The 25,341-nt window shown below is 44.0% G+C and overlaps 5 protein-coding genes across 23 annotated transcripts in view; 2 read left to right on the top strand and 3 right to left on the bottom strand.

Annotated features, from left to right (window-relative positions):
* On the bottom strand, positions 1 to 4,404 carry LOC124050332. Of its 6 annotated transcripts, none has more exons than XM_046372765.1 (9): positions 4,263 to 4,404; positions 3,839 to 4,174; positions 2,069 to 2,386; positions 1,670 to 1,945; positions 1,471 to 1,521; positions 1,191 to 1,292; positions 1,072 to 1,100; positions 811 to 906; positions 1 to 701 (listed from the first exon to the last, which is right to left on the bottom strand). In XM_046372765.1, exons 1-9 carry the CDS (start codon positions 4,345 to 4,347, stop codon positions 618 to 620), a joined length of 1,377 nt encoding a protein of 458 aa, XP_046228721.1. In that variant the 5' UTR covers positions 4,348 to 4,404; the 3' UTR covers positions 1 to 617. The 6 variants fall into 6 exon arrangements, with proteins under 6 accessions (XP_046228721.1, XP_046228723.1, XP_046228722.1 ...); XM_046372767.1 differs by having other exon boundaries at positions 850 to 906; positions 1,658 to 1,945; XM_046372766.1 differs by having other exon boundaries at positions 844 to 906; positions 1,658 to 1,945.
* LOC124050319 overlaps positions 1 to 25,341 on the top strand; it is a 242,614-nt gene that overhangs the window by 214,651 nt on the left and 2,622 nt on the right. The window lies entirely within an intron of this gene.
* On the bottom strand, positions 5,493 to 10,234 carry pnrc1 (proline-rich nuclear receptor coactivator 1). Its single transcript, XM_046372822.1, has 2 exons — positions 9,584 to 10,234; positions 5,493 to 8,173 (listed from the first exon to the last, which is right to left on the bottom strand). Exons 1-2 carry the CDS (start codon positions 9,923 to 9,925, stop codon positions 7,709 to 7,711), a joined length of 807 nt encoding a protein of 268 aa, XP_046228778.1. The 5' UTR covers positions 9,926 to 10,234; the 3' UTR covers positions 5,493 to 7,708.
* crip2l (cysteine-rich protein 2-like) lies at positions 11,996 to 18,853 on the bottom strand. Its single transcript, XM_046372840.1, has 8 exons — positions 18,623 to 18,853; positions 15,713 to 15,807; positions 14,033 to 14,090; positions 13,814 to 13,945; positions 13,497 to 13,565; positions 13,274 to 13,368; positions 13,134 to 13,191; positions 11,996 to 12,571 (listed from the first exon to the last, which is right to left on the bottom strand). The coding sequence occupies exons 1-8, from the start codon at positions 18,663 to 18,665 to the stop codon at positions 12,507 to 12,509; spliced, it is 615 nt and encodes a 204-aa protein (XP_046228796.1). The 5' UTR covers positions 18,666 to 18,853; the 3' UTR covers positions 11,996 to 12,506.
* LOC124050348 lies at positions 21,065 to 24,105 on the top strand. 4 transcript variants are annotated; one of them, XM_046372813.1, is made up of 6 exons: positions 21,073 to 21,521; positions 21,699 to 22,034; positions 22,128 to 22,406; positions 22,518 to 22,586; positions 23,335 to 23,421; positions 23,608 to 24,105. In XM_046372813.1, exons 1-6 carry the CDS (start codon positions 21,473 to 21,475, stop codon positions 23,616 to 23,618), a joined length of 831 nt encoding a protein of 276 aa, XP_046228769.1. In that variant the 5' UTR covers positions 21,073 to 21,472; the 3' UTR covers positions 23,619 to 24,105. The 4 variants fall into 4 exon arrangements, with proteins under 4 accessions (XP_046228768.1, XP_046228767.1, XP_046228770.1 ...); XM_046372811.1 differs by having other exon boundaries at positions 21,067 to 21,521; positions 22,128 to 22,586; XM_046372814.1 differs by lacking the exon at positions 23,335 to 23,421 and having other exon boundaries at positions 21,072 to 21,521.

Consider the following 25,341-nt stretch of genomic DNA (forward strand, 5'->3'; position numbering starts at 1 on the left):
TGAAGTGGTCAGCATTCCTTTATTTGCAGATTATATTGTGAGGATATGATGAAGAAGACTGTTACTGACTCCATGAAGACTGAAAACACATTCAAGCCAAACACACACACATCACAACAAATATGTTAGCAACAACGCTGAGTCAAAGTGAATTCAAATGAGCTCATCTGCACACACACACACACACACACACACACAAGAAACTGAGCTCAAGCTACAACAGCAACCAGGAAATCCTAAAACAACAAGAGTTAAATGATCTTTTCTGTTCCAGGAAGCTGAAATCCACCTGCTGAGTTCTGAAGTGACTGCAGAAAATAAAGATTTTCACAGCTGATGGAGGAGAAGACGTTTTAGAAAACTCACAGTGGACTTCCAGATATGAGATGAAATCAGTGCTGTTGTCCAAAGTCACACTAAAATGTCTCAGCACACAAAACGCACAAACATTTCTCACATTGATGAATGAAATAAAAACAAGCAGTCGTCCCAAACTGAAAATGATCTCATCAGGTTTTTGTTGTCTAAAAGCTTCGACTGCTCGTGTAAATGTGATGTTATTTAACTGCAGTGGAGTCTTTTCTCTCATGACTTCATGTCGATGTGGAAGTTGTTGATCAGTGGAGGCTGACAGAGGCAGAAGTTTCTCCAAAGTTTTCATATTTCACCACACCTTCATCTTCATCTTCATCATTATTCACCTGTGAAACACAACACAAACAAACTCTCACTCTGACACACTTTAACTGACCACTTTCACACCACTGAGCCACATTAAACACCAGGAAACAAGAAATAATCTGACAGCACCTGAACGCACCACCACCTCCTGTCTGAGCTGACCTTTACCTGACCGGCTGCTGCACCTGAACGCCTCGCCGTCCGCCTTCTGACTGAGTGTGAAACCTGCACAGACACAAACGGTGAGACGTTCACAGTCCTGCATTACAGTAACATGAACAGTTAGCAGCAGCAGCTTCTCATCATCTACACTGACTCACAGTCCCTGATCATTGATACACATTTTGAATTTTACGCACGGCTTCACTTCAGTGTTTCTGTTCAACTCACAGTGTTGTCATCAGGTGGTCTCTGCTTCCCTGGAAAATAAAGCACAGAGGAACATTTCAGCTCCAAACTTCCAGTTTGTGTTGGTCAGTCTGAACAAATGTTGGTCTGAATGTTCTCACCTGCAGCTCTGATGAGAAGAACAGCAATCAGAGTAATGAGGAGGAGTTCAGCCACACGCAGAACCAACATCATGTAGTCCAGAACAGAACGATCTGTACGAGCTGTGGAACACAACAATAACGTCAGACGAGAAAGTTGGGCTCAGAAATCAGAAGCACAACACGTGTGTTTAGTCGTGTTAGCGACTGCAGGGATGACAAAGTCAGTCGGTCGTCCTCCACACAAATCCACAGCATTTGTTTCATGTTGAACACACGAGAAAACGTCTTAGATTCTCACTGTCTTGTGTTGTTGTTGTTGTTGTTGCTGTTGTTGCTGTTGCTTCCTCACCTGACAAATTAAAAGACAAAAACCCACATGATGCTCACTGAGAAAATCCCTCGTGTTCATACAAGACACAGAATGATGTCATGTTAAAACTTCAAACACTTGAAACCTGATGAAGTGATTTCAAACAGCTCTTCACCTGGTTTCTTACCTGAGGACTGATGCCTGAAGGTGAACTGCTGCACTGTTTGAGTCACACGATCAGTCACTTCACACCTGAACTGCTCGCGATACTTTGACTTTTGCTTGACAAAAGAGGAACGAAGTGTCACAGTCACTGAGCAGTCAGACCCTGATGTCTTCATGTCATCTTCACCTTCAGTCACTTCTTTACCCTCATTCAGCCACTTCACTGTGTGTCCACATCGTTCATATGTCACCACAGAGCAGCTTAATGTCACCTCATCAGCGTCCTCACGTTCAGTCACTGGTGAAGATGGAGACATTGTGAGAGAAAGACAACAAGAGCGAAATGAACTTCATCACAGTAATCAGAATTATTGTAATGTTTCACAGTCTGAGCTGAAAACTTTATGATGTAAATACTCACTGGTGACCACAGACAGATGAACATTAACATCAACCTGTAGTGACTGTCTGCAGGTGTAAAGACCAACATCCTCAGCTGAGACCTTCTTTATAACCAGAGAACAGTTCTTTGTGACACTCAGTCTGTCTGATTTGGTTTTGGCCTGTTCACCAATCTGTCCTCGCTTAACCAGCAAAACTGTTGCTCTGTTTTCAAGATCAATGAAGAGCCAGTCAATCTCATCACATCTGTGCAGATCAGCTCTCCTGTTGTCACAAGGCAAAGTCACTTCTTCTCCATCTCCAACAACAAAGCTGCTGTAATACTGTCCAGTCACTGCTGTCGATAGGATGAGAGAGGAAAATAAAATGGAATATGAATATGTCTTTAATCCTGACTGACAGTGTGAGAATAGTTTAAGATACAGTTTAAGTCTGAAAATGTGTCTCATCCTCAAAAAAATTACTTTGGTCAAGTCGCCCATTCGAAGTCTACTTGACTAACAGAATTTAATTCTCTGATATTAAGAGCACTTAAAATTTTAGTTTAATTACTTTAGTAATTTCATGGTGAAATACTGTACTTAGGCATCAAAATTACAGGTAAAATTTGACATACATTCACATGTAGCCTGTGTACTGTGTACTGAGGGTCAGCTGATTATTTGCCTGCTTTTACTACTCGGCTCTGACACAGCAATCTGTAAAGTAACTAAAGTTATCAAATGAGCAGTGCAGTGCAAGAATGAAGTAGCAGAACATGGAAATACTCAAAGTAATGTGCAAGTTAGCACCTCAAACGTGTACTTAAGAACAGTACCTGAGTAAATGTACTTAGTTAAACTCCATCAGTGAGACTCAACATGTTAAAAACAAAGCTCAGTCTTGGCTGCAGTTCTGTAATGTTGGTGTTTCTGCATGTGGTCACGCTTACCCGAAAACTGAAGCAGCAGCATCAGAATTAAAGACATTTTAATCCAGACGTCAGCTGTCGTTCTTCTCTGTCTCGTTTTCTGTCCCTTCTCAGCTATTAACGGTCAGTTCAGTGGCTGAAAAGCTAACATGTAAATGAACTACTTCCTGTGATGAGAAATATGTTACTTCCTCATTGTGACTTTTTCTTTTATGAAACACTGACTTCAGCACGCGGAGCACATCGGCTGTTAATTTCCTTCATTTCCTGAACTTGAACTGCCAAAACTTGTCAGACTGAGAAGCCACCGTAACAACAACAGTAAGTAAGAAATATGCTGTGAGTGTGGAGCAGGATGGAGAAGTTCTGGGATGAGCAGATGAGGAGTAAGAGTGGAGAAGAGTTATTTGTCTAAAAATACAGCAGCAGAAGAGGAAGCTGTGGTTCAGCCTGGAAGGTGAAAGACAAGACTTCATATCAGGGCTTGTAAAGTCTGAAAATGTGGTTCTTTGATTTTCTGTGGGGTACCACAGTTCACACACATCTGCTGCTAATGTCTCACTGTCACCACTAGAGGGCACAACAGACGGGTGACACTCTGAACAGACTGCATACCCGGCGTGGTCGGGTGCAGGGTATTTACTGACACCTGCTGCTGTGAATGAGCACATCACCAGCTGAACTGATGTGGATGAACGGCTGCCTAAGAAGAGCTGATGTTGGGCTGAACGTTTAGCTGATCAAAGAACACGTCAAATAAATTTTTCTCAAAGATGGTTTGTGTCATTTTAGGTGGTTCTAAAATAACAAAACTAAGTGGAAAGACACAGGTATAATCTGTAATGTGACCACGAACAACTTTATGATGTAAATACTCACTGGTGACCACAGACAGATCAATATGAGAGTCTGAACCTTGTTGTCCTTGTTTGTACTGCACACAGGTGTAACGACCAGCATCCTCAGCTGAGACCTTCTTGATAACCAGAGAACAGTTCTTTGTGACACTCAGTCTGTCTGATTCATGTTCGTGAATCTTCCCAAATGCAACAAGCTCCACAAACACGGAAACATTATAGAAGAGCCATCGTGTTTTGTCACACTGATTCTGATCCAGTGTCACATTTTTACAGGTCAAAGTGACCTCATCTCCACGCCTGACGGCGAGGTTGGACTGTTGGACATCAGCGGCGGCTGCGAGGTATCCAGTTACAGCTGAGAGAAGATGAGAGCGACATGATGTTGTGTGAACAACAAACAACTAATTTAAACTAATTGCATTTAAAATGCATCAAAGTCTTACCTGTCGAATAAAGCAGAGCCAGAAACCATGAAACCTGAATCCCTCTGAGTCCAGACATCCTGCCGTCTGTCTGTCTGTCTGTCATGAACTGCTGTTTTCACACAGTAAAGTTTTATTCGTCTGTGATGAAACGGAGGCATCGTTTCCTCCTGGTTGCTTGATCTTACGTTCCTGTCAGAGTTACAAAAAGGTTTGCACAAAGACTTGATTAAGAAACAAAAACTCCTGAGCTGAGCGGCTGGCGTGAAGCTTTCAGACGTTCCTTCCCCAAAGAGAACACTGAGCCCACCTCAGTTTAGATGTTGACTGCAGGTCAAACGTCACTCTGTCTTTTCATGACCTTTTTACTGATAAGGAATATTGTCATTGATCACTTTCAGCCATGCTAACAGCAGCCACTGCTGTAATGACGGGCGTTTCTGCACTGCAGTCAGACCACGTGAACGAGGGGCAGTTGGGACGGTCCGGTTTGAGAAAGGCCTCCAGAGACTCCCAGAGCCTTCAACTGCAGGATGGAAGTCATTTAAATCTGACACAGAGAGGAGTTTTTGTTTTCAAGGTGAATAGTTCCTGTTGAATCAACAGCTTGGTCCTACAAACCCTGCAGTGCTTCTGATCAGCAGAAAACTAAGAGTTACTCATCAAGTTTCTGCTCTTCGTTGTACTTAACTGTTCTGTCAGTCCAAAGAAGCACGAAGGTTCAGAGGGAAGCTGCGAGTGTCGGCACTCGGCCGAGCTGTTTGTTCATCACTGCAGGTTTTCTTTGTGTTGAAAGACATGTGGGATGTTTTACCACCAGCTGAGTTACAACAGCAGCAGAGGCGTGGCAGGCTGGATCACAGCCAGGACGGTTCACTTCTAAAAGAAGACTGAACCTGAGCAAGAAAATCCAAAGACAGAACTTCATTTTCCACCCTGAGGCCTAAAAAATGACCAGAAGACGAAAACACCTGCAGGCAGTTTGTCTGCTGCTTAGCAGAAGACTCAGAAATGTGTTTTTCTTCTCGTTCCTGAGCTTCGCTGATGCAGTCTGACGCCATCAGGCGGTTTTCTCACCGATTGCTCAAAGTGTAAATCCCCTCCGTGCTCACGGACAGCCTGACTGGAAGAGGCGGAGCCTGCGAGCTGATCTGTGACATCACAAAGAGTCGGGAAGGCAGCTTCTGTCACGAGACAAACCAAACGCCGAACAACTTCTCAGCATGTAATGAACACAGGAGCAACATGTCATAGGGGTAACCAATATTTTAATATCATTTTTAATTTAGATATGAAAAGCTTCATAAAATAAACATTTGTCTTATTCCAAATTGTGGCATGGAGAGGTGTTGGTAGGCATATTCTCATGACTGGAATGAAGTGATTTCAAAACACTGCAATAAAATGGGCAGCCTTTGCTACAGTAATACAATTTTTCCATACACATGACGTCACAGAGGTCAAGAAACGGGATCCAGCAGCTGCCTGCATCCACACAAACCATTCAAATAAAACAAACCCGACATGCGACTTTAGCGATCACCTGCGCCGCCTTCAACACGTGCTGTACTCTCGGCATACGTTAACGTGCTTTGAAGCGGCTTGGGCCGAGGAGAAGGTAGAGGAGGTATGTTAAATGTGGAAACAAGTCCCCTGTAAGAACCAGAACAAAGTGAGACCACGTCCACATGAAGCCGTACGACCTGTAAAACGCCGCCTGTGTGTGAAAGCAACACGTCTGGCTTCTACACAAGCTTCTAATGCCCGACTACAGAACGAGCACGCAGTAATGAGTTCATCACTGCGTTTTAATGTGCTCTGCTGTAATTAAATCATTATTTTATGACTGTGAGTAAAGATCCAATTAATGACAACCTCTAAAGCTTCAACTGAGTTTCATTACTGACAGATCAACTGTTTGCTATCATTTTTCTATTCTAGAAAATGCCAGAAAACTGATTAAAAAGCCAATAAATGGCGAATGTCTCGTTTCGTTCAACAGGCCAAAATTCAGACATTTTCAGTTGAAAGTGTTGCCAAGCAGACAAAAGCAGGAAGCAGCAAATGTTTGACTTTTCTGCTTGGACACTGACTCAGCTCTGAAAATAGTTGCACGTCATTTTTCTGGCAATCAGTGAATTACTTCATCGACTAACTGCAATCATGAGCTCTCCTGACAAAAACAGGCGAGTGACAAGAGCTGCGAAGGAGACATGTACAATAAGTGATCACAGGGACAGCCAGAAGAGACAAAAGATTGTCTTCTAAATCTCACAGCCATGAATTCCCCACCTGTGGCCGGGCAGGCTAACAACACTGTCTGAGACCCCACACTGGAACATTCACTCGCTCTGGGTGCTGTTCTGGAGTCGTCTGTGCCTGAGGCGAACAAAAGACGGCGTTTTAAATGTAGCTGGCTTGATGTGAACGTACTCTAAGTCAGTGCAACAGAGTTAAACAAGAAAAAGCACTCAGTGTGGATGCTGGATACTGGCTTTCTGCAGCGGCGGCTTGTGAGGCCTTTCACATCGTCATCTTTCTCCAGTTCGCTGAGGCTTCAACAGCCTCTCAGTCCCGGACTCCACCCTCAGCTTTCCTCCAGGTGGACCCGACTTCAAGGAAGGGAGCAGAACTTCAGCCATCAGCTGGTGAATTCTTACTGTGGCTTTCCGATCAGTCCGCCGTCGGAGCTATTTTGAAAGCTAACCAGCCAGGATCTGGAAGTCCTCCGCTGTGCTCCTAAGGCTGGCTGCTGAATTCATCAAAGTGGCTGGTCAAGCTTTGGAACATCAAAATTCGGTTTCTCCACCCTTCCTGATTTTACTCCTCAGTGCAAATCAGTAAGAAACGTCTTCCTTTCGTCCACGCGCCTCACACTGAAGGAGCTGTGACAAAGTGCCTCAGTTGGCTTTTTGGAAAAACCTCAGTAACAAAACTAGAATCTCAGTTAAAATAACAAGGAAAAATATACACAAATATATGTCACAATATATTATGTACATTTACACAAGCTCTTTAAAAAGCCGATCAACACGAGGCTGCCTTTTCAAAAGTGTTCACAAAGAAAAGTGCCGTCGACACTTTGTGTAAACATGAGACGCCGAGCGCGTGGCTGCTGGAGGCGACCTCCAAACGCCGCCTTACATTCACAGTCAAGTCTGCTCACAGCGCAGTGACAGGAAGTATTGTTCCTCCTTTCCCCTGCCGAACAGAAGGCAGAAAACATGCCAGCACACAGCACGTCGGCTCTCCAGCAACGACGCGGCGTCTCCACAATGTTCACAAATGCAGGCAGCACGTTGAATTATGGGAAATTGTAGCACAGTTAATAAAAACTCCCTACATCGTATTGCAGTGTGTTACAGGCCAAACTCAATTCAAACCAACACTATTTTTCCAATAGTTGGGATTCAGTGCGGAATCAGAAACCAGACAGGTGAGCTCCAGGGTGAAACTCCGGACTGCGGTCACGACTGATCTTGAACCTTCAGCAGCGACTTCAGGTGAAAAGTCATTTGCTCTCTGCTTTGGTTGCTCTGCTGTGGCTCGTTTTCTCCGACCCAGTGGCTGGGCGGTTTCGGTAAGACACTGGGTGACGGCGGCTCGCTGAACTTAGCCCCAGCGTAGACCTTGTCGCCATCTTTGAGGTATTCGGGCGCAGCTTCAGCGGGCGGTGCGTTCACGATCTTCACGTTGTTGGAGGTGTGGAGGGGTTTTTTGTGCTCTCGGAGCGGAGGCTGATGGAGAGGAGAGCCGCTGTTATCCTTTTTCTTTGCGGCGTGAGAAGCAGCCGGGGTTTGGCCCTGCTTAGGCTTGTGGCTCCGTGTGCCGGCGTTCTGGGAGATCTGATCGTGTCTGGGCAGGTTGCGGGCAGGTGGGCCCCCTGGCTGCATGATGTTCCGCTCCACTCTGCCTCCTTTGGATTTCAGCAGCTAGGAAAACAGAAACAAACTTTATTATTCACTTATCATAAACAGGTTTGATTACTCCAAACCTGCATCACAAGGTGACAGCTGGACCATCAGACTACGCCCACTGATGAAGGCCGTGTGGCTGAAAGCCCCACAAACTCAAATCACTTTTTGGGTCAAAACAAACAAACAAAAAATAGAGACAGATGAGATCATCGAGTCCGACTATTTTACAATTACTGAAATCTGTGTTTTCTTTTTGGCCAATTGCTGATAAAAATACTTCAAAGCTGTACTTAGCTAACTGAGTAAATTAGTTATATGAAATTTTGATACTGAGATTTTAAGTCTAACTGCAAAATGCTATTGGCTCCAAATGTTGGGTTTTCTCTTTTATTATTAATCAGTATTGTCCCGGGACAAACAAACAAACAAACAAACAAAAAAAAACACCAACACAAACATGATTGTGATTTTTGAACAAAATGCACTTTGTAAATGAACAGCCTTGATTTGATAAGTATGACACTTGTTTTAAATTCTTATTTTATCCACAGCTTAATGAGCATTTGGGAAAAGAGCAAAACATCTGAGAGCTACACACACGTCCAGCTTATTATGAGGCTGATTAAAAAAACAAACAGATGCTGTAACTCTGCGGCTAACTTTAAAAATGATCCTGAATGTCAGATTTGTAGAAAAGACAAAAACAAAAGAGCCGAAAGCACTACGCTGTGTTATGTCGTGATGAAGCGGAATACAGCAGTTATGAAGCTGTTCACATCAGCTGCTTTTCTATTTGGCAGACGAGCCGACGTGTTCACACGCGTCTACTTTCGATTCTTCACAACAAGGATTAACAACTGCGTCACTTCTCACAGAGGATTTAATCACGATTAAATCTACATTAACATTTGATTTGCCTAACAGTCCACACCATCTTTATAAAGAGGCTTCATAAGCACTGAGCTCCAAAAACTAAGCTCACAGTCAACGCAAACTGGAACTTATTTCCAATGCTGATTATTTTCTGGGTTTCTGGTCCGTAAACACGTCATGACCTGGTGAAACGTGTCCGTCACAGTTTTGTTGTTGACGTCTTCGTGTCTTTTTGTACTCACAAATTATCTACATACTAAAATAAAAAAGAAGTTTTGGCACGTCTTCTTGCTTAAACTGACTTGACAGATTAAGATCTCGACGCAACATTTTCTACGGACTAAATCGTTCAGCTCTGTGACAGATTCCCAAGACATTTACCTGTCCGGTAATAACTCAGGTACTTCTCATGACTGACAACAATTACTTAAAGTCATGTGAGGCTCCTCAACAGCCTCCTCTTCACCCCACCGGAGCCTCCTGACTGGACGCTAAACAGCATTTGTCGGTTAACGGAGCTGCAGATAACGACAGTCTAACCCAGGACGTTACCTCCTTCTTGGCTCCCTGTTTGAGGTGATGGAGGCTCAGTGCGGTCTGTGCGTTGGCGGAGGGCTCGGTGCCGGGCTGTGCTGCGGGTTTGTTGGCAGATGAAGCCGTCAAAGTGTTGTTGTTGTGATCGGACAGGCGGATGTTCAGGCCGTTTCTCGGGGGTTTCTGGTGATGCAGCGGCGCCACCGACCGCAACTTCCTCCCTCCTTTCTTCAGCAGCGCCTGCCTCGTTTTGTTGCCCGTGTTCACCCCATCGCTGCTGGAAATCAACGATATCGGGTTGTTGTTTTCGACGTTGCCGATGTTGGCCTCATCGCTGTGCGCCGTTGATCCGTCCAACATGTCTTAAAAGTGGCGAAAACATAAACAAACTGCGAGATTCCTCCGCAGCCAAGTTGCTTTAGCTAACAACGTCACAAGCTAACAGTTAGCTAGCTTCGCTTCTTCGCGAGAGGATAATTCACTTCCTTATCCAAACTGCTCTGTCGCAGAGATAAGTACTAAACGAACACAATGTTATACTGTCGTTCCCGAGTGAACTTGTGGGATGTGAGTTATTTCTGCTGCTAAAAAAACGATGGACGTCCCCGTTCGGAGATGGCGTCGATGATAGTGAGCTTATTAAAGCAGAAGTAACACAAGTGTTAAGTTAGCCGTAATAAAACGTGTCACTTCCGCTGATGTATTTCAAAATAAGACCGCTTAATGACTATCTGGCAACCTAAAGAGCTGGACTCCAAGTGTCTTCTTAGAGCATAAAGGACGACAGATGTCACCTACGTTGATAAAAGCTAATTTCCCCCTTTTTCACCTTTTAGTAGTTATTTATCTATTTGCTGTCTGTCGAGGTAAAAGTATTATTCATTATCAGTTTAGTGACTTAAGTAAAATATACTGCAATATTATACAATTTTAAGTCCTCCATGCAAGTGAAAGCACAAAAGTATCATCAAAACGTCCTGAACACTATTGGATAGCCTACTTTAAATTCCAATGAACTTTATTTTGTTTAAAATATATTTATAACATGAATTTTTAAAAACCTGCTCCACACTTCTGGGAATAAACTTCATGGGATAAATATAATGAAGACACAGTTTTTTATTTGTTAATAGTCAAATTTAAATTCCCTGGCTCTAAAAATACTGAGATCATCATATAAAACACCCATCGTGTGTCTGAGTTTTAATTCTACAATGTAAATTTGCTCCAGGTTGCTTCAGCTGTAAACTCGCCAGGAAAAATACAGAGGATATGTTGCCAGTGGTAATAATATAATAATATAATAGTTTGTCAGTGACATTTCCTAATACACTGTGGTATTATAAGGATTTTATTATTATTAATGATACACGTATGTTCAACATGTTCATTCAACATGAATATGATACTTTGAAGTAATCTAATTTGTAGCAAATCACAATACTTAATAAATTTTTGCATATAATTATGAATTTACAAAGTTAGTTGTCAGATAAATTCAGTGGAGTAAAAAAGCACAAATATTGTAAATATATTATACTATAGTGGACAGATAAAGCAACATATACTAAAAGTACGTCAAATTTGATTACTGCACGTGAGTATGAATTGTACCGGTGACATTGTACACTATTATTTTGTAGACAAGTCTCCTAACTTCCGGTAATATTCTAGTGATGTGACGAATCTCTTCTTCCGGGAGCCTGATTCCGGTAAGCGGCGTTACCGACGGTCTTTGTGTCAGTGATGTTTTGTGTTTGTTGTTTTGTTTGTTGGGAGGCGGGGCACACAAACCGTAACATGAAAGGAAACAAGAAGAACAGGCAAACTGTGCAGCGAACAGGGCTGCTGCGTTCACTGACCTCACGTAGCACATCTCCCCCCTTTTAGTCCTTTACCTGCAAACACGAGTTTTTGTGGTGAGCTGAACGAGCCGATTTTCGTTTTCTTCCCTCGAAACTGGTTTCTAAACACAATTTAAAACAAATTTTCACCCAACAATGTGATTCACCTGCCAGACAGACAACATCTTTTGTTTTATTTTTCAATTTTGAATTTTGCCTCTATGTTCTATGAATATTTTGTATTTCAGTATTATTTTAGTAGCTCTCCCCAGCGTCTCTCATGGTCTAAAGAACCAATTTAGCAAACAAAAATATCAAACATTTGTTGCTTCCAGCTTCTTCACTGTAAGAATTTGTTGCTTTTCTTTGCAGTTTTGAGTCTTGGATTTTTTTGGCTGAACAGAACAAGCATTCTGAGGTCTTTTGAGCTCTGTGAAATGATGAATGAACGACTAATGAATGAATAATGAAAATAACCGTTTTTCCCTTTGCCTATGAAATGCTCTTAATAAATAATCACAGTCCTGCTGAAATGACAACATGCCAGTGTTGTTGGTGTTTGTAACAAATGAGCACTGAACACAGGTTCGGTACCACACAGTTTTACTGTAGAAAATGTGATGCACAATTAAACATTTTTTGTTCACAACAGCCCCTAAACTCACCTTCAAACCAGTAACCAGTCGTGTCTGTGTGTGTACCTCAGCCAACGGCTACAGCTCATCCCTTTGTTTAGAATCAGGATGAACCCGTTCAACAAACACTGACGTTTTTGGGCTGGGATACCTTTTTGTTTCTAATCGCACAAAGTCTGAAAAACTGTTAATAACGAGTGAAAAACCACAGGCGCGTTAACTTCATAATGCTGATAATTATTTGGCAAAGAGAACCAGGAAACCTAAAGGCAAATCTGAAACTCACATGGGAGGACATGTTAAAGGTTTGTTTCGGTACAAAAAATAGATATATAAACAATATACAAATACAACATAAACATCTAAACATCCATCCCAGGGAGTGCAGTACATGTCGTTTGTCACCGTGACTGGAGAAGGCAAATCAAAGAGACGTCGAGTGTCCTGGAGTCGGCGTCGGGCTCAGGGCTGCGCCTCAGCCTCGGGTTCGTCATAGATGTAGCTGCCGACACCCCCAGTGTTTACACCTGAGCAGGAGCAGAACACAGTCATCACCTTTAAACACACAGTCATTACCTTTACACGAAACTAACGCTAACACAAATCCATGGGAAAGTGTTCATTTTTCTCATAAGTTTGGTTTTAACTTGACTGCACAGACTCTGGCTCCAAATGACATCACCGTATCCGGGATATTTTGGGTTTACTTTTGTACAGTGAGAGGAAGTGCAGGCGCGTCGGCCATCCTCTGGATCACAACTGTGCATGACATGCGCCTGTGTGTGCAAACTAATCCCACACTGGGAAATGGCTGACACAGCAACAATGCTGGGAGCTTTTTTAGCAGGCATCGCTGGTTGCCTTTGCAAGCGTAGGTACACATTTTTATGTTGATGTAATTAAATCTTTTTCTCAGTTATAGTACTGCTCTTCAGGTACTTTTGCCCTTTTGTCAGACAGTCTGACACTTGAAGGTCACAGAAATAGCTGATTATTGCCGTCACCCTCACTGAGGTCTGAATCAACCAATCTGTGCCTCTCATAAACCTCTGCGGCTCTAAAAGGACCTTCTGCAGACTGTCGTCGTACCTTTGGGCCCGAACAGCACGGCGTAGCACGGTTTGTGGCAGTATGGCTGTCCATCGTGCTGCAACAGAAACAAAAGGTGTCCTCTTAGTGTCCGACAGCGCGGGGACGTCCGTCTGTCTCAGTGTGGCGGTGTGTCTCACCTCAGCGTGGCTGCCAGGAGCCAGAGTCTTACTGCATCTCTCACAGCGCAGACAGGGCCGGTGCCAGTTCTTCCCGAGAGACGACACCTTCTCAGCTGCACACACACACACACACGCCATGGAGACAGTCAACATGGCAACCAGTCACCTTAGTTACTTCATACGCGTCCCAACACCCACACAGTCCACACTAACTGAGACACGAAGACACCAATCTGCTCACCGAAGTACACTGTCTTGTTGCACCTGGGGCAGATGTTGGGTCCTCCACAGAAAGACGAGAAGCTTGCAGCTGAAAAAGTCACAGTGAACTGAAATGTCATGTGATGTATAACATTAACATGTGCAGTGGAGTCATTTTATCAGCACCAACTTATTGTTCTGGCAACATTTTAGAAGAATCAACCCCATCTCTTCAGTATGTTAATCATCTACAGAAGAAGCTGCAGCGAACTGAACTAAACCACCTCCCAATCCGCGTTTCATTTCTCTTCCCAACACTTGACAGTTTTTCTATTTTTTGCTCCACATATTCCTCACCCTTCACGGGTCCCCGTGCGGGGGCTTTTCTCTCCTCCTCCGGTTTGCCGTCTGTTTCCATGGAAACGGCTGCAGGGGCTTCGTTGACGGGATTGTCGTATAAGTAGGAGCCAGCGCCGCCGATGTTCACGCCTGAAACACACGCTGCATTTACAACCCTGAAAACGAGCCCATGTTAGACACGTTCATTTGATTTGTGAGGACGAGAAGAGACGGCACCTTTCGGTCCGAAGAGGGCGGCGTAGCAGGGCTTGTGGCAGTAAGGCTTCCCATCGTGCTGCACAACACAAGACGGACGGGAAGGAAGCAGACTTTTAATGCGAGTCGAGTCCAGTTCTGTTTCACTTTCAATTCACCTGCATTTAGCACAAGACTCAGCTGCTGCGTCAAACTGCTTCCTCCTAACACGCGTCTGTCAGGTTAGGAACGACAGCCTGTAGAAAGCTGCCGGCTGAACGCCAGCTAGCGTCACCACACGAGCGTCGCAGGGACCGGAAAGGGGAGGTTTCAGCTGTCGGGCCGATCACAAATCCTCCCACGAGTTCATGGGTTTTCTTATGCGGCCAATCATACGCATCCCTGATGATTTGTCACCACGATCTAAAATAAAAACAATGTGACCTCCTGCGTCCTTCAGACATTAGTGGCTGAAAGTCTTTATGTAAATGTTCTGGACTGTTAAATAAAATAAAAGCTTTCAGTCTGATGTTGTGAAAACCCTGTGCTTATGGTGTGGTTACGTTCAGGCACAAAAAACACTCGGTTAGGTTCCTGGTCCTGTGGTCAGGACCTCAACGAAGGCTTCAAAACATCCCATCAGCCTGTTTGTTGGCTGGCTGGCTGAAGTGGTCTCCCATTGGCCAGCTGCCGCGAACACCTCCACCACAAGGAATTCAGTTCAAATATCCAATCGCTGGGCTTTTTATTTCACACTTCACAAATCTCAAACAACCCGACAGAGTGAGTGCTGACTCAGTCTGTGGTGCCTGGACTCCGAGGGCTTTTATCAGCTCAGCTGGGAGTCACAGCCAGTTACTTCCTCTTTCAAAGCTGATTAAAAGGCTGCGAAACCCACAGAAATCAGAATCACAAAGTGATAACTCTGCCACACACGCACACACACACGCACGCACACACACACACACACACACACACACACACACACACACACACGATGTTAAGTTTTTCAGCTCACGTTCAGAGCTTCTGTATTGGAGTGAATCTCAAAGCTTTGACCACAAACAGACTGAAAGCACAACTGAAAACAGACGAATCAATTCACCAGGTGATTCCAATCTTTTAAACAGTAGTGTTTTATAAATGTTTGGACTCTAAACAGGAGCCAATCCACACAAGTCTGTTTTCTTCCATTTTTTCAAGCGTAGCTGCAGTGATTGTGCTTGTGGATGCTGCAGAAACTCGGGCGTCCTACACTCAGCGCTGCGCCTGAACCTGCCGTGTGCAGACACAGACGGAGGACTGATGCGTTTGGGTGACATGCCTGTGTGGAGCTACACTGACCGCCTGTTGGAAAAGAGCGCTGAGCTCTGAATCGTGGGAACGCGTCTTCAAATTCAGGCAGACGAAGAAACGTTTGTAACCCCAACAGGAAGTGACCTCTGTGTGAGCTTGTCAGGTGGTTACAGTGACTGTTGCCAGTCTGACCACAAGCAAACCCCAGGACTTCCTGCTGAGGTTAAGTTTCATCGCGGCCAAACTAGTGGCATCTCAGCTCTGTTGGTTTGGGTGTCAGTTCACCCTGAGGCGACCGCAGCACATCACTGATTACTTCTCTCATGTTTCTGTCTCTGTCCTACGCTTCAGAAATGGCTTTAGATGGAAGCATCGCAGCGTCATCGTCACATGTAAAATACACTCCTTCTTTCCTCTTCCTCTCACCTCGGCGTGGCCTCCGGGGTTCAACGTCTTGTTGCAGCGCTCGCATTTCAGGCAGAACTTGTGCCAGTCTTTCCCCAGAGACGACACCTTCTCGGCTGTGGACGGAGAGGAGGAGACGCAAATGAGGAATTTCAACAACAATTTCAACTGGCATGAAGATCCAGCTGAGACGAATGAACCAGGCAGACGGACGACAAATGAATAAAATGAGAGCCATTAAGTACAACAGGAAAGTGTTGAGAAGCTGTCGCACCGGCTTTCAGCAGCAGGCAGCTAAACGAACTGACCCGAGCTGCTATTCAGACTTTGTGGGGGCCATCAGTGAAAATGCAGATCAGTTTGTTCCATTAAACTCCAGAGTGTGAGAGTGATGGAAGACACTTGACAGGCACTCAGGAGCTCGTATCAACCTGAAGCGCATTCTTTCCACTGCGTTTGGAGGGCGAGCAGAGTGACGGGGACAGATAAATATAAATGTATTATTGTAGGTTGGGATAAGACTTTATAAGCTGCTCTCCTTTTGCAAACTGCAGCACCGACATTCGCTAACAGGAAGTGAACTTTGCAGAGCTGCGTGACGAGTTAACACTGTTACTTTAGTGACATAAAAAACTGCACACGTGTCTTTCACTTGTAGGAGAGTATTTCTTCCTTTGTTTTCACGCCGCACACAAAAGGCAGGTTTTTGCTGCATTTCTGGAGCTGTTGACTCTAAGGGACAGCTGAGCTCAAACTTTAATCCCACCTGCTCTGCCACATAAGGTAGACTTCCCTCCACCTTCACTCCTAACAAACCTGCTCTGTTCAGGCCGCCCAGCGCTTTGAGTCACAGAGACACAGCAGGCAGGACAGGAGGACAGGATGTCCCGGCGCACACACACACACAGACACACACTGCAGCCCTGATAGAGCGTGACGCTTCCTGTTTGGCCTCACCGGCCAGCCTGTCACTGCGATATGTGACGCTCTGACATGTGACAGTAAGTCGCCTCGGCTCGCGGCGAGCACTTCGCCCTGATGCCGTGAGGACGTGTGTGCGTGTGCGCGCAGCCTGTCAGCGTGTTCGTCACGCCGTGACCTCTGAACTGAACCAATCTGAGCGATTATCAACAACCTGCTGCTGAGTGGCGTTCGTGTCTTCTGTTTCTGGAAGCCTTTTTCTCTTCTGTTTGCTGTAGGCTTGTGTGTTTGTTTTATTGCAGATTTCTGACACTTTTTGATATTAATTTGTCGTGTCAAGAAAATGCTGGTTATACACTTGTTTGTAAATTAGTAGAGAAAAATAAAACAAATATCACAAAAAAGACATCTGTGACTTTGGAGCTCAGAGTCCTGAAACAGATCAGATCTGTGAGCTTGTTGTTTCCAAAAGGCTTTCACATTAACTGGAGAGGAAAACACATTTCCAGCAGGGTGGGGTTCTGCTGCACGTTCTCCACCGAAATGAAGGCGCGAGAACAAAAAGAAAATCAATGCATGTGACGCTGATGCAACCAATAAATTATTTAGAACTCCGTGTGGTGTCGCTCCAGACGGAAGACGTAAGATGATCTCAGCCTTCTCCCCCGCCCGCCCCGCTTACGGATGTGCTCTGCGTGGACGTAAAGACGGTCAGATAACAGCGGCGCTGATGACCCCTGTGGTCTCCTCCACAGACGGTGAACCAGTTACAGTCCGGTCTGGGCTGCGTGAAAACAGGGCAGACTGGGATGTGGTCTGTCTGTGGTGGGACATCAGTGTTTCAGGCTGCTGCTGCAGTCTGTGATGTCCAGCAGTCCGTCTGTACCTGTCGTTGTGCTGTGTTACTGTGCAGCACATGTGAACGGTGTAATAAACAGCGACGTCAGCTCGAGTCCGGCTTTATGGCACAAATGAGCGTCTGTGGGGGAGCGGGCGGAGCCGGACGGGACGTCCCGATCGGATCCGACACGACAATTCAGATGGTTAACAGAACGTGAACTGGCAACAATTCTGATAATCAAATAATCGTTATAATAATTAATAATCATAGTTTTAATTAAAAACGTCACAGAATTCACTGAGTCCAGTTTCTAAAATGAAGTATTGATGATGATCAAAACACGAGTGTTTCATAGATTAACTGACTAATAAAAAACGACCAACTGACTAATCGATTAGCTGAAGCCATATCACACAGAACGGGCCGTAACAGGCGACTAATAATACGCTTCTATATTGAATATCCAGTCTTGAAGTGCAGTCTGATTCAACTCATCTCATGTTATCATTTTAGCATCCTTGTAGTTGTTAAAATCTGGTGCCGTAGAGCTCGTCCATCTGTGACTCACACCGGAAGAGCTTCTCACTGAATCCTCCGCATTTTTCTGTGCTCGGATCAGAGCTCTGAGCGGAGGACAGTAAAGCTGGGAGATGTGGAAATCAGTGGTCACATACTGTCAAATATTATCTGACTGCCAGCATTTTCTCTCTTTCATATGTTGGTAGGATGCATTCAATGAATCAATGGCTGCTCACAATATTTCACAACAACTAGAGCTGTTTGCTCCACAATTACTTAAATTTCGAATTACGATTACTCATCAACTGGATTAGCTGAGTGACTTTGAACGCCTCACTGTGTTATCATTATATTAGCAATAAAACAAATTCCTTTAAGAGGAAGGTCGGTATATGTCGCGCAATATTCCCGGGTGCTTATTAAAAAGTTTTCTTGTGATATGACGATAAAACGATATCGACATACAGGTGAAATAATCAAATGCCTCGTGTCGGGGTGCGCCATCAGCAGCTCTGTGATTCGTCAGGCTGGTCTCACCGGACTAAACAGACCTGATGGATTAAAAGACACGAGCGATGACCTGACAGCTCATTGTGTCTCCAAAGTCTCCCACCCAGCAGCCAAAGCTTTCCCATCAGCCTCGGACTTACCGAAATACACCGTCTTGTCGCATTTGGGACATTTTGACGCCATGTTCCGAGTGAACAAAGAGATGAGGTCGTTTTCAGTCTGTCCGCTTTGCCTGTCTGTCTGTCTGTCTGTCTGCAGCTCCGGCGGCGCAGACACACCTCAGAAGAGGAGGAGGACGGCGATGGAGATGATGGTGAGGATGAAGGGAGGGACCAACGCTCGCATCCTCCCCTGTCGCTTCTTCTCCTCTATTTGCATAACCCCGCCCACTCCGTGACGTCACGCGGCTGTCCTCTCGACAGTCAGCGGGGCGGTTTCACACGATGCTGGGCCACATTTATCTTTATCTTTACACTGAGAAAGTATGAAGAGCTTCGAAAGTAAATGAAATCACCCAAACAGCAGCTGAGTGACTGAATGAAAATAAATTAAAAATAAAAATAAACAATCTAAATCTGGTGGGTGAGTTTCTCTTCCTTCTCCAGAAAATCAGCGTCATTAGTCATCACACAGACCTCGTGCCCTGCAGAAAGTCATGGTAGAAGTTTCCCCACATTAATATTCATCTCTCTACAGATTCAATATGCGGACAAAAGTATCCAGACATCCAGACACACCTCTTCATGGACCTGTTTCTCAGGGTTTGGGCTCGGCCCCTGACTTCCAGTGAAGGGAAATCTTAATGCTTCAGCACACCAAGACATTTTGGACAATGCTATGCTTCCAACTTTGTGGCAACAGTTTGTTGAAGGCCCTTTTCTATTCCAGCATGACTGTGCCCCAGTGCACAAAGCAAAGCTCCATAAAGACATGGTTGGATGAGTTTGGTGTGGAAGAACTTGACTGGCCCACACAGAGCCCTGACCTCAACCCCATCCAACACCTTTGGGATGAACTGGAACGGAGATTGTGAGCCAGGCCTTTTGGTCCAACATCAGTGTGTGACCTCACAAATGCTCTACTGCATGAATGGGCACAAACTCCCACAGAAACACTCCAACATGTTGTGGAAAGCCTTCACAGAAGAGTGGAAGCTGTTAGAGCTGCAAAGCTGTCTGTGTGTTTAGACTGAGACGTCATTAAAGTCCCTGTTGGTGTAAAGGTAATGTGTCCCAATACTTTTGTCTATATAGTGTTCATGTTTCTGTCAGTGTCTCTGTTTTGGAAATGCGATAAATCTTAGATCCCAGCAGCGTCGTCCCTCCCTGCCTTCAGCCCTCAGCTCTGTTTGTGTCCTCTGTGTGGTTGTTAGGTTACGCCGCCTGACAGCTCAGCTCTTCACAGGGAATGTTAAGTGATGCTCTGCAGCTCCCAGCAGGGCTGCCCTGTACATTCTTGGCACTGAGATACAAGAGGAGACAACATAACGTGGCCTTCTGTGTGGAACTAAAAATATCTTAAATGTTAACTGTGCGGCTTTTTTTATTTTTTGAAGGCAAAAATTACACAGAAATTGCTTTGCCTTCTTGGTACTTCAAGTTATCGGCTGAGCCGCAATGAGACCAAACAGAATCATCACAAAAACTGAACCAAGTGAACCAAGTTTAACAGTTTCAGAAAGAAACGAACTCTGGGCCCCAAATATATTTAGTTAGAACAAAGTTTGTTGGAACTTTATTTGGTACAGATTCACTTGGTGAAAGGTTCCACGTAATCTATAATATCAATAGAAATAACTAAAGCCTTGATGCACAGGTAAATTATTTGTCATTAAGGTCAAAGGAAGCAGACGAGCTCATCAGTGTCACTTCAACGCAATTTCAAAATTTGTTTCTTTCAGTTTGAACCATAAAATATTAAGATGAATCGGGAGGAACAGGAGTCTGAGATGCTGAGTGGTGCATTTGTGCCAGCAGATTTTCTTCAAATTCCTTTCTGTTAAGTCTCATGTAAGCCAACACGAGCACATAAACACACATAAACAGACTCAGCATGGAAACAGCGGTAGGTTTCTTCCACATTAGTGCACTAATGTGGAAGGGGTCTGGGAATGCACTCATGTTAAAATAAACACATCCAGATTGTGTCTCCACGCGAGTTTGGTGCAAACATCAACAGTGAGTGCATGTCAGAGATCCATTCTGCCTTTTGAGTTCAAGAATGCTGAGATTTTTATTTATTATCAACAAATCACATGCAGCCAAATGACCCAGCTGAGAGGGTTTGTGCAGGATAATTTTTCAATTTTTTTTGGTTTCGGTAATATTTGTTTTGGCCACAAGAGGCAGTCCAGGACCCTCACAGCAGAATCCAGGGTCCTGGCTCTGGTGATGCTTCGGCAACAAAACCTCTTTAGTTAAGGCTGGGAAAAATTAATTTCTGTTTGTGAAACTGTCACAAAAGAAATATTACAATTTCCATTCTGACGGATTTTCCTTATTTAACTCGCATCCCAAAACAAAGTTTTGTGCCCATGGACACCACTCCCTAATTTTAAATTTTCACAATCTGTCTGCTGTAAAGATGAACTGGGCCAGAAACGTGTTTTGTCCTGGTTAATTGTTGACATTTTGCCTTTACTTGAGAGTCAGCGTAGAAGAAAGCAGGAGTCACGGGGAGAGAGATGAGTTTGACGAACAACGAAGGCCCACTGCAGGAAATGAACTGTGGACGTACAAAATAAACAAATGAGAAGAGAAAATAAATTTGCTGCACGTGAAGTAACTTTCTGTGCATCTTTCAACGTGACACAACGGGCAAGTTTATTTGTTTAATCTCTGAATCAAGCCTTCACACAAAATCACTTCCTCTCTCTCTGACAAAAACATAATGCAGAAAATAGAAAAGGAAGTGATGCCTCCGTTTCATCACAGGAGGCTGCTTCCTCAGACAGAAAGAAGTTCGGCATTAGACACGACAGAGTGAACAGAATGTCTGCTTTCAGAACGATTCAGATTCTCATGCTGCTTCATTTGACAGGTAAGACAACATTCAAACTGGCCACGGACAGGTTTTGGTTTTAAAGCTCCATCATGAATTAGTTGTTGATTGGACATTGCAGTGACTGTAGGATAATCACACCATCAGTGATTAGTAGGGCTGAGCAAGCACTCGGCTGAAACAAGGGGGGCAGTAAGTAAGAAAATGTCTTTTCAGTTTTCTTCACAGCTGTAACCAGTCAATACTCGGCTTTCGTCGTCAGAGACGGAGACGACAACACTTTGCCTTGTGAAAATGTGGTGTCCAATCGGAGAGGATGTAAAAACACAAAGTGGCTCTTCAGAGATGCAAGAAACACACCAGCGGTAGAGCTTGTTGTATTTGGAAAGATCGCTGAAAGCTCCAGATCGGACAGACTGAGGGTCACAAGGAATTGTTCTTTGGTTATAAAGAAGGTCACAGCCGAGGATGTTGGTCGTTACACCTGCAGACAGTTCGAGTCAGGACGACAACGAGGTGGAGATGCTCACGTTTATCTGTCTGTTGTTACCTGTGAGTACGGGTATCATATAGTTTTCATCCTATCATATTATCTTAATATGATCACAGTGATGGAGTTAAGTTAAGCTGTTGTCTCTGTCACAGTATCTCTGCCAGGCCGCGAATTTGAGGACAAGGACACGGTGACGGTGTCCTGCTCTGTGCTGACATACGCCTGGTGTACACAGAGACTGAAGTGGCTGTTTAAGGGTGAAGATGTGGACGGCAGAGACGTGAAGACATCACAGTCTTACTGCTCGGCCAACGTGACCTTTAGGACTTCTCATGAGATTCGAACGTCATTGTACGAATCTCTCGCGTGTCAAGCGACTGATATCTTCACTGGAGACGTGAAGCAGTTTGCTTTCAGGCTTCAGCCCTCAGGTGAGAATCTGATGAGCTGTTGTAGATCCACATTTGTTGAGTTTGGAGTTTTGTGTTATTCTTTCTCATTTAGTTACTGCAAACGGCAGACACGAAGACTTTTTTTTTCAGGTGAGGATGCAACAACGAAAGAAAATACAAACACATCATCTGCAAACAATGGCACCGCAGAAACACAAGGTACTGAGCATTTAGCACATCTCTGCCCTTTAGGAGTCGAATGTGGACTGTGATGTGTGTGATGTGTTAGGGGCCGAGCAGCGAAGACGAGGGGACGCAAAGGTAACTCTATTCAACCAAAAAGACATTCAATCAAGGGGAAAATGCAAAGTTGCAAAACACACATCGACAAAAAACCCCCAAGAAATGTCGACATGCTGCTGTTTCGAGTCTCATGGTGGCACCTTCCTCTTCCTGATTTTCAGTGTAAGAGGCTGTAAAAAGCTGCTCGTTGGCTCACATGTGTGCATGTGGAGAAACTAAGAAAAACAACATTTTATCATATTAACATCCATGCTACTCTGATAAACCCAGGACCTCTGAATGTTAAACAAAATACAGGAAACATTCAGTCAAAATGTCATCCAGAATAATAAAAATGTCTGAACAAAAACTGTATTTGGGGATTATTTACTTGAATTAATTCAATTCGGTTTATTTATATAGCACCAATTCACAACAAAAGTTATCTCATGACACTTTTCAATTAGAGCAGGTCTAGACCAAACTCTTTAATTAAACTATTTTTTACTGAATTACTGAACTGAATTACTGAAATGCAAAAAAAAGAATAAATGCTAACGCTGTACGGTCATCACATGACACGTTAAGAACGGACGTAGTTTCATTGATGTTTCAGAGCGTTTTGACACATGACACAGAACAGGAAGTAGCTAACGTGTTGTTGATGGTTCCATTATTTTTCCAGGTTGGTGGAGACTGATCATCGTGTCTGTGGGTTTAACGTCACTCATAATAACTGTTTTGACGGTTAACATGTGGACGAGAGCTAAAGGTGACAACATCTGACTTTTGATGAACCCAGATTTTGGAAGTTAACTTTGTCCTTTCAGGGAACAAAACACACTTGAACAGTTGATTTTGTGAGTTTTTAAATAAGAGATGATGTTCTCATCTGCGCTAATCCTCAAAACTGAAATTCCTGTGAGCAAAGCACTAAAATCCCCACTATTTTGCACAGGTGCACAATGATGAAGCTGATGGTACAGTGAGCGATGAAAACGTGGGAGACCTCCATAACTCCATCAGACTCCACAGATAAAAACAGACCTCATTCATATTGGACTTGTGTTCAGACTTGGTTTAAAGGAACTGCTTTCGTCGGACTGCAGGCGAGATTCACTTTGGCACGTTTGTCTGTCAATTTGTCGCAGAATTAACATTAAAGAACAGCAGCCGATATGAACTGAAACTTGTCATTTCTATGTTGCCAAAGCCACAGGCAGCTAATAACAAGAAACTGCTACCTGAATGTTTCACAGCCTGCTTTTATAATACATGACAGCGACCCTCCGTCAACACCACCTGTTATGTTCCAAATGTGTTTGGCTTCAGTGAGACTGGATGTTATTCAACTTTATTCAACTAATAATCTCTAAGCCCTAATGCAGTCAGTATGAGTCTTCTCTTTATTCTAATGAAAAGAAACTTCATCTGCAAATAAAGTAAAGTTCACAACACATTTGTTTCATTTTCTACAACAGCAGTACAAAGATTTTCACAATGGAAGGTGGACATTCAGGTACATACTCACACACTTTTATGTATGTATAGCACAGTGAGAAAAGTCAGCATTCATACAGTGGGCGAGATTTGTCATCGAACCTCTGATGCGATTCGATCGACGGGTCATATCTGCCAATGAGCTGCAATGAGGAAGAAACACGCCTGAGTCCTCCCACCACAGTGAAGTCACCTTTACCCAAGTCAGCTTTAACTGAACCACAGAAGGCATCAGAGGCGTAATGTGACACCTACGTAAGTGAGAGGATGCTGCAGTGTTTTCCACCAGTGCATACAATGGATGCAAATAGCATCTAGCCGGGGGCTGGGGGGTGGTGGGTGGGGGGGCTTGATGTTTTCTTAAAGATCATGGTTCAGATTTGATACGAACTGCCCTGTGTTTATGAGCCTTCATCTTAAAAACACAGGAAACAATGTGGAAATAATGTTTGCAGTCCTTCCTGTTTGCAGTCTTTCTCTGTTACAGCTGAACAGACTGCCCTGAAATCTGTTTCTGAAAACATTTTAGACCATAAAATAGGCAGTGCAGTAATCGATTCATATCAGATCAGCACTGCAAAGTTTATGGTTTGACCTGATTTTGGTGAGGCGTACCTGTCTTGAGCCAACATTTGTGAATTAGTTTGCTGGACTTGATTCAGTAATGTGACCTGAAAGGCCACAGGTTAACCCAATGAAATCGAACCCCCGGCATTGAGTGATTTAGCTCATTTAGAGAGTTAAAGTGGTACATTGTCTGAAAACACATCAGTGGCTCATGTCCACACAGAGCCACAGCTTCCTCCCCTGCTGCCATATTTTTAGAAATATTAGAAACACTTACATGAGTCAATGACTTCCTACTAACTTTCTAAAGAAGAACAGTAAGGTCTTCAGAAGAAAAGAAACTTGTGAGCCAGTATTAATCATAAGTAAACTGAAACCGTTTCAATAGGTTATCAATATGTTCCAGTTAATTTGTTGCTCGGGCCCTCAAAAACCGTGAAACTAGTTCAGTAACTGTTTAATGTGACATAAATCCACGTGGATGAGATTCTGAACTAAACAGCTGAAAAGTTTAAAGTCTGAGTGCCTGCCAGCATGAGTTCAGAAACATGCAAAAGATAGTCATGATGAGGAAGTGACACAATTCTCATCACAGGAAGCAGATTCTTCAGTTCATCATACAACT

The sequence above is a fragment of the Scatophagus argus genome, chromosome 19 (assembly GCF_020382885.2).
Source record: "Scatophagus argus isolate fScaArg1 chromosome 19, fScaArg1.pri, whole genome shotgun sequence".
NCBI lineage: Eukaryota > Metazoa > Chordata > Actinopteri > Scatophagidae > Scatophagus > Scatophagus argus.

Coding starts and splice junctions, on each gene's coding strand:
- LOC124050332 (XM_046372764.1), bottom strand. CDS start 4,347: ATGACAGACAGACAGACAGACGGCAGGATGTCTGGACTCAGAGGGATT. Junction 2,387..3,838: donor TGATCTGTCTGTGGTCACCA/GTGAGTATTTAC, acceptor TCCTATCGACAG/CAGTGACTGGACAGTATTAC. Junction 1,522..1,657: donor GTCCTCAGGTAAGAAACCAG/GTGAAGAGCTGT, acceptor TTAATTTGTCAG/GTGAGGAAGCAACAGCAACA.
- pnrc1 (XM_046372822.1), bottom strand. CDS start 9,925: ATGTTGGACGGATCAACGGCGCACAGCGATGAGGCCAACATCGGCAAC. Junction 8,174..9,583: donor AACAGGGAGCCAAGAAGGAG/GTAACGTCCTGG, acceptor CTGTTTTCCTAG/CTGCTGAAATCCAAAGGAGG.
- crip2l (XM_046372840.1), bottom strand. CDS start 18,665: ATGGCGTCAAAATGTCCCAAATGCGACAAGACGGTGTATTTCG. Junction 13,566..13,813: donor CGCACGGGGACCCGTGAAGG/GTGAGGAATATG, acceptor TGACTTTTTCAG/CTGCAAGCTTCTCGTCTTTC. Junction 12,572..13,133: donor CGTGCTGTTCGGGCCCAAAG/GTACGACGACAG, acceptor GCTCCTGCTCAG/GTGTAAACACTGGGGGTGTC.
- LOC124050348 (XM_046372811.1), top strand. CDS start 21,473: ATGTCTGCTTTCAGAACGATTCAGATTCTCATGCTGCTTCATTTGACA. Junction 22,035..22,127: donor TTATCTGTCTGTTGTTACCT/GTGAGTACGGGT, acceptor TCTCTGTCACAG/TATCTCTGCCAGGCCGCGAA. Junction 22,587..23,334: donor TGGCACCGCAGAAACACAAG/GTACTGAGCATT, acceptor TTATTTTTCCAG/GTTGGTGGAGACTGATCATC.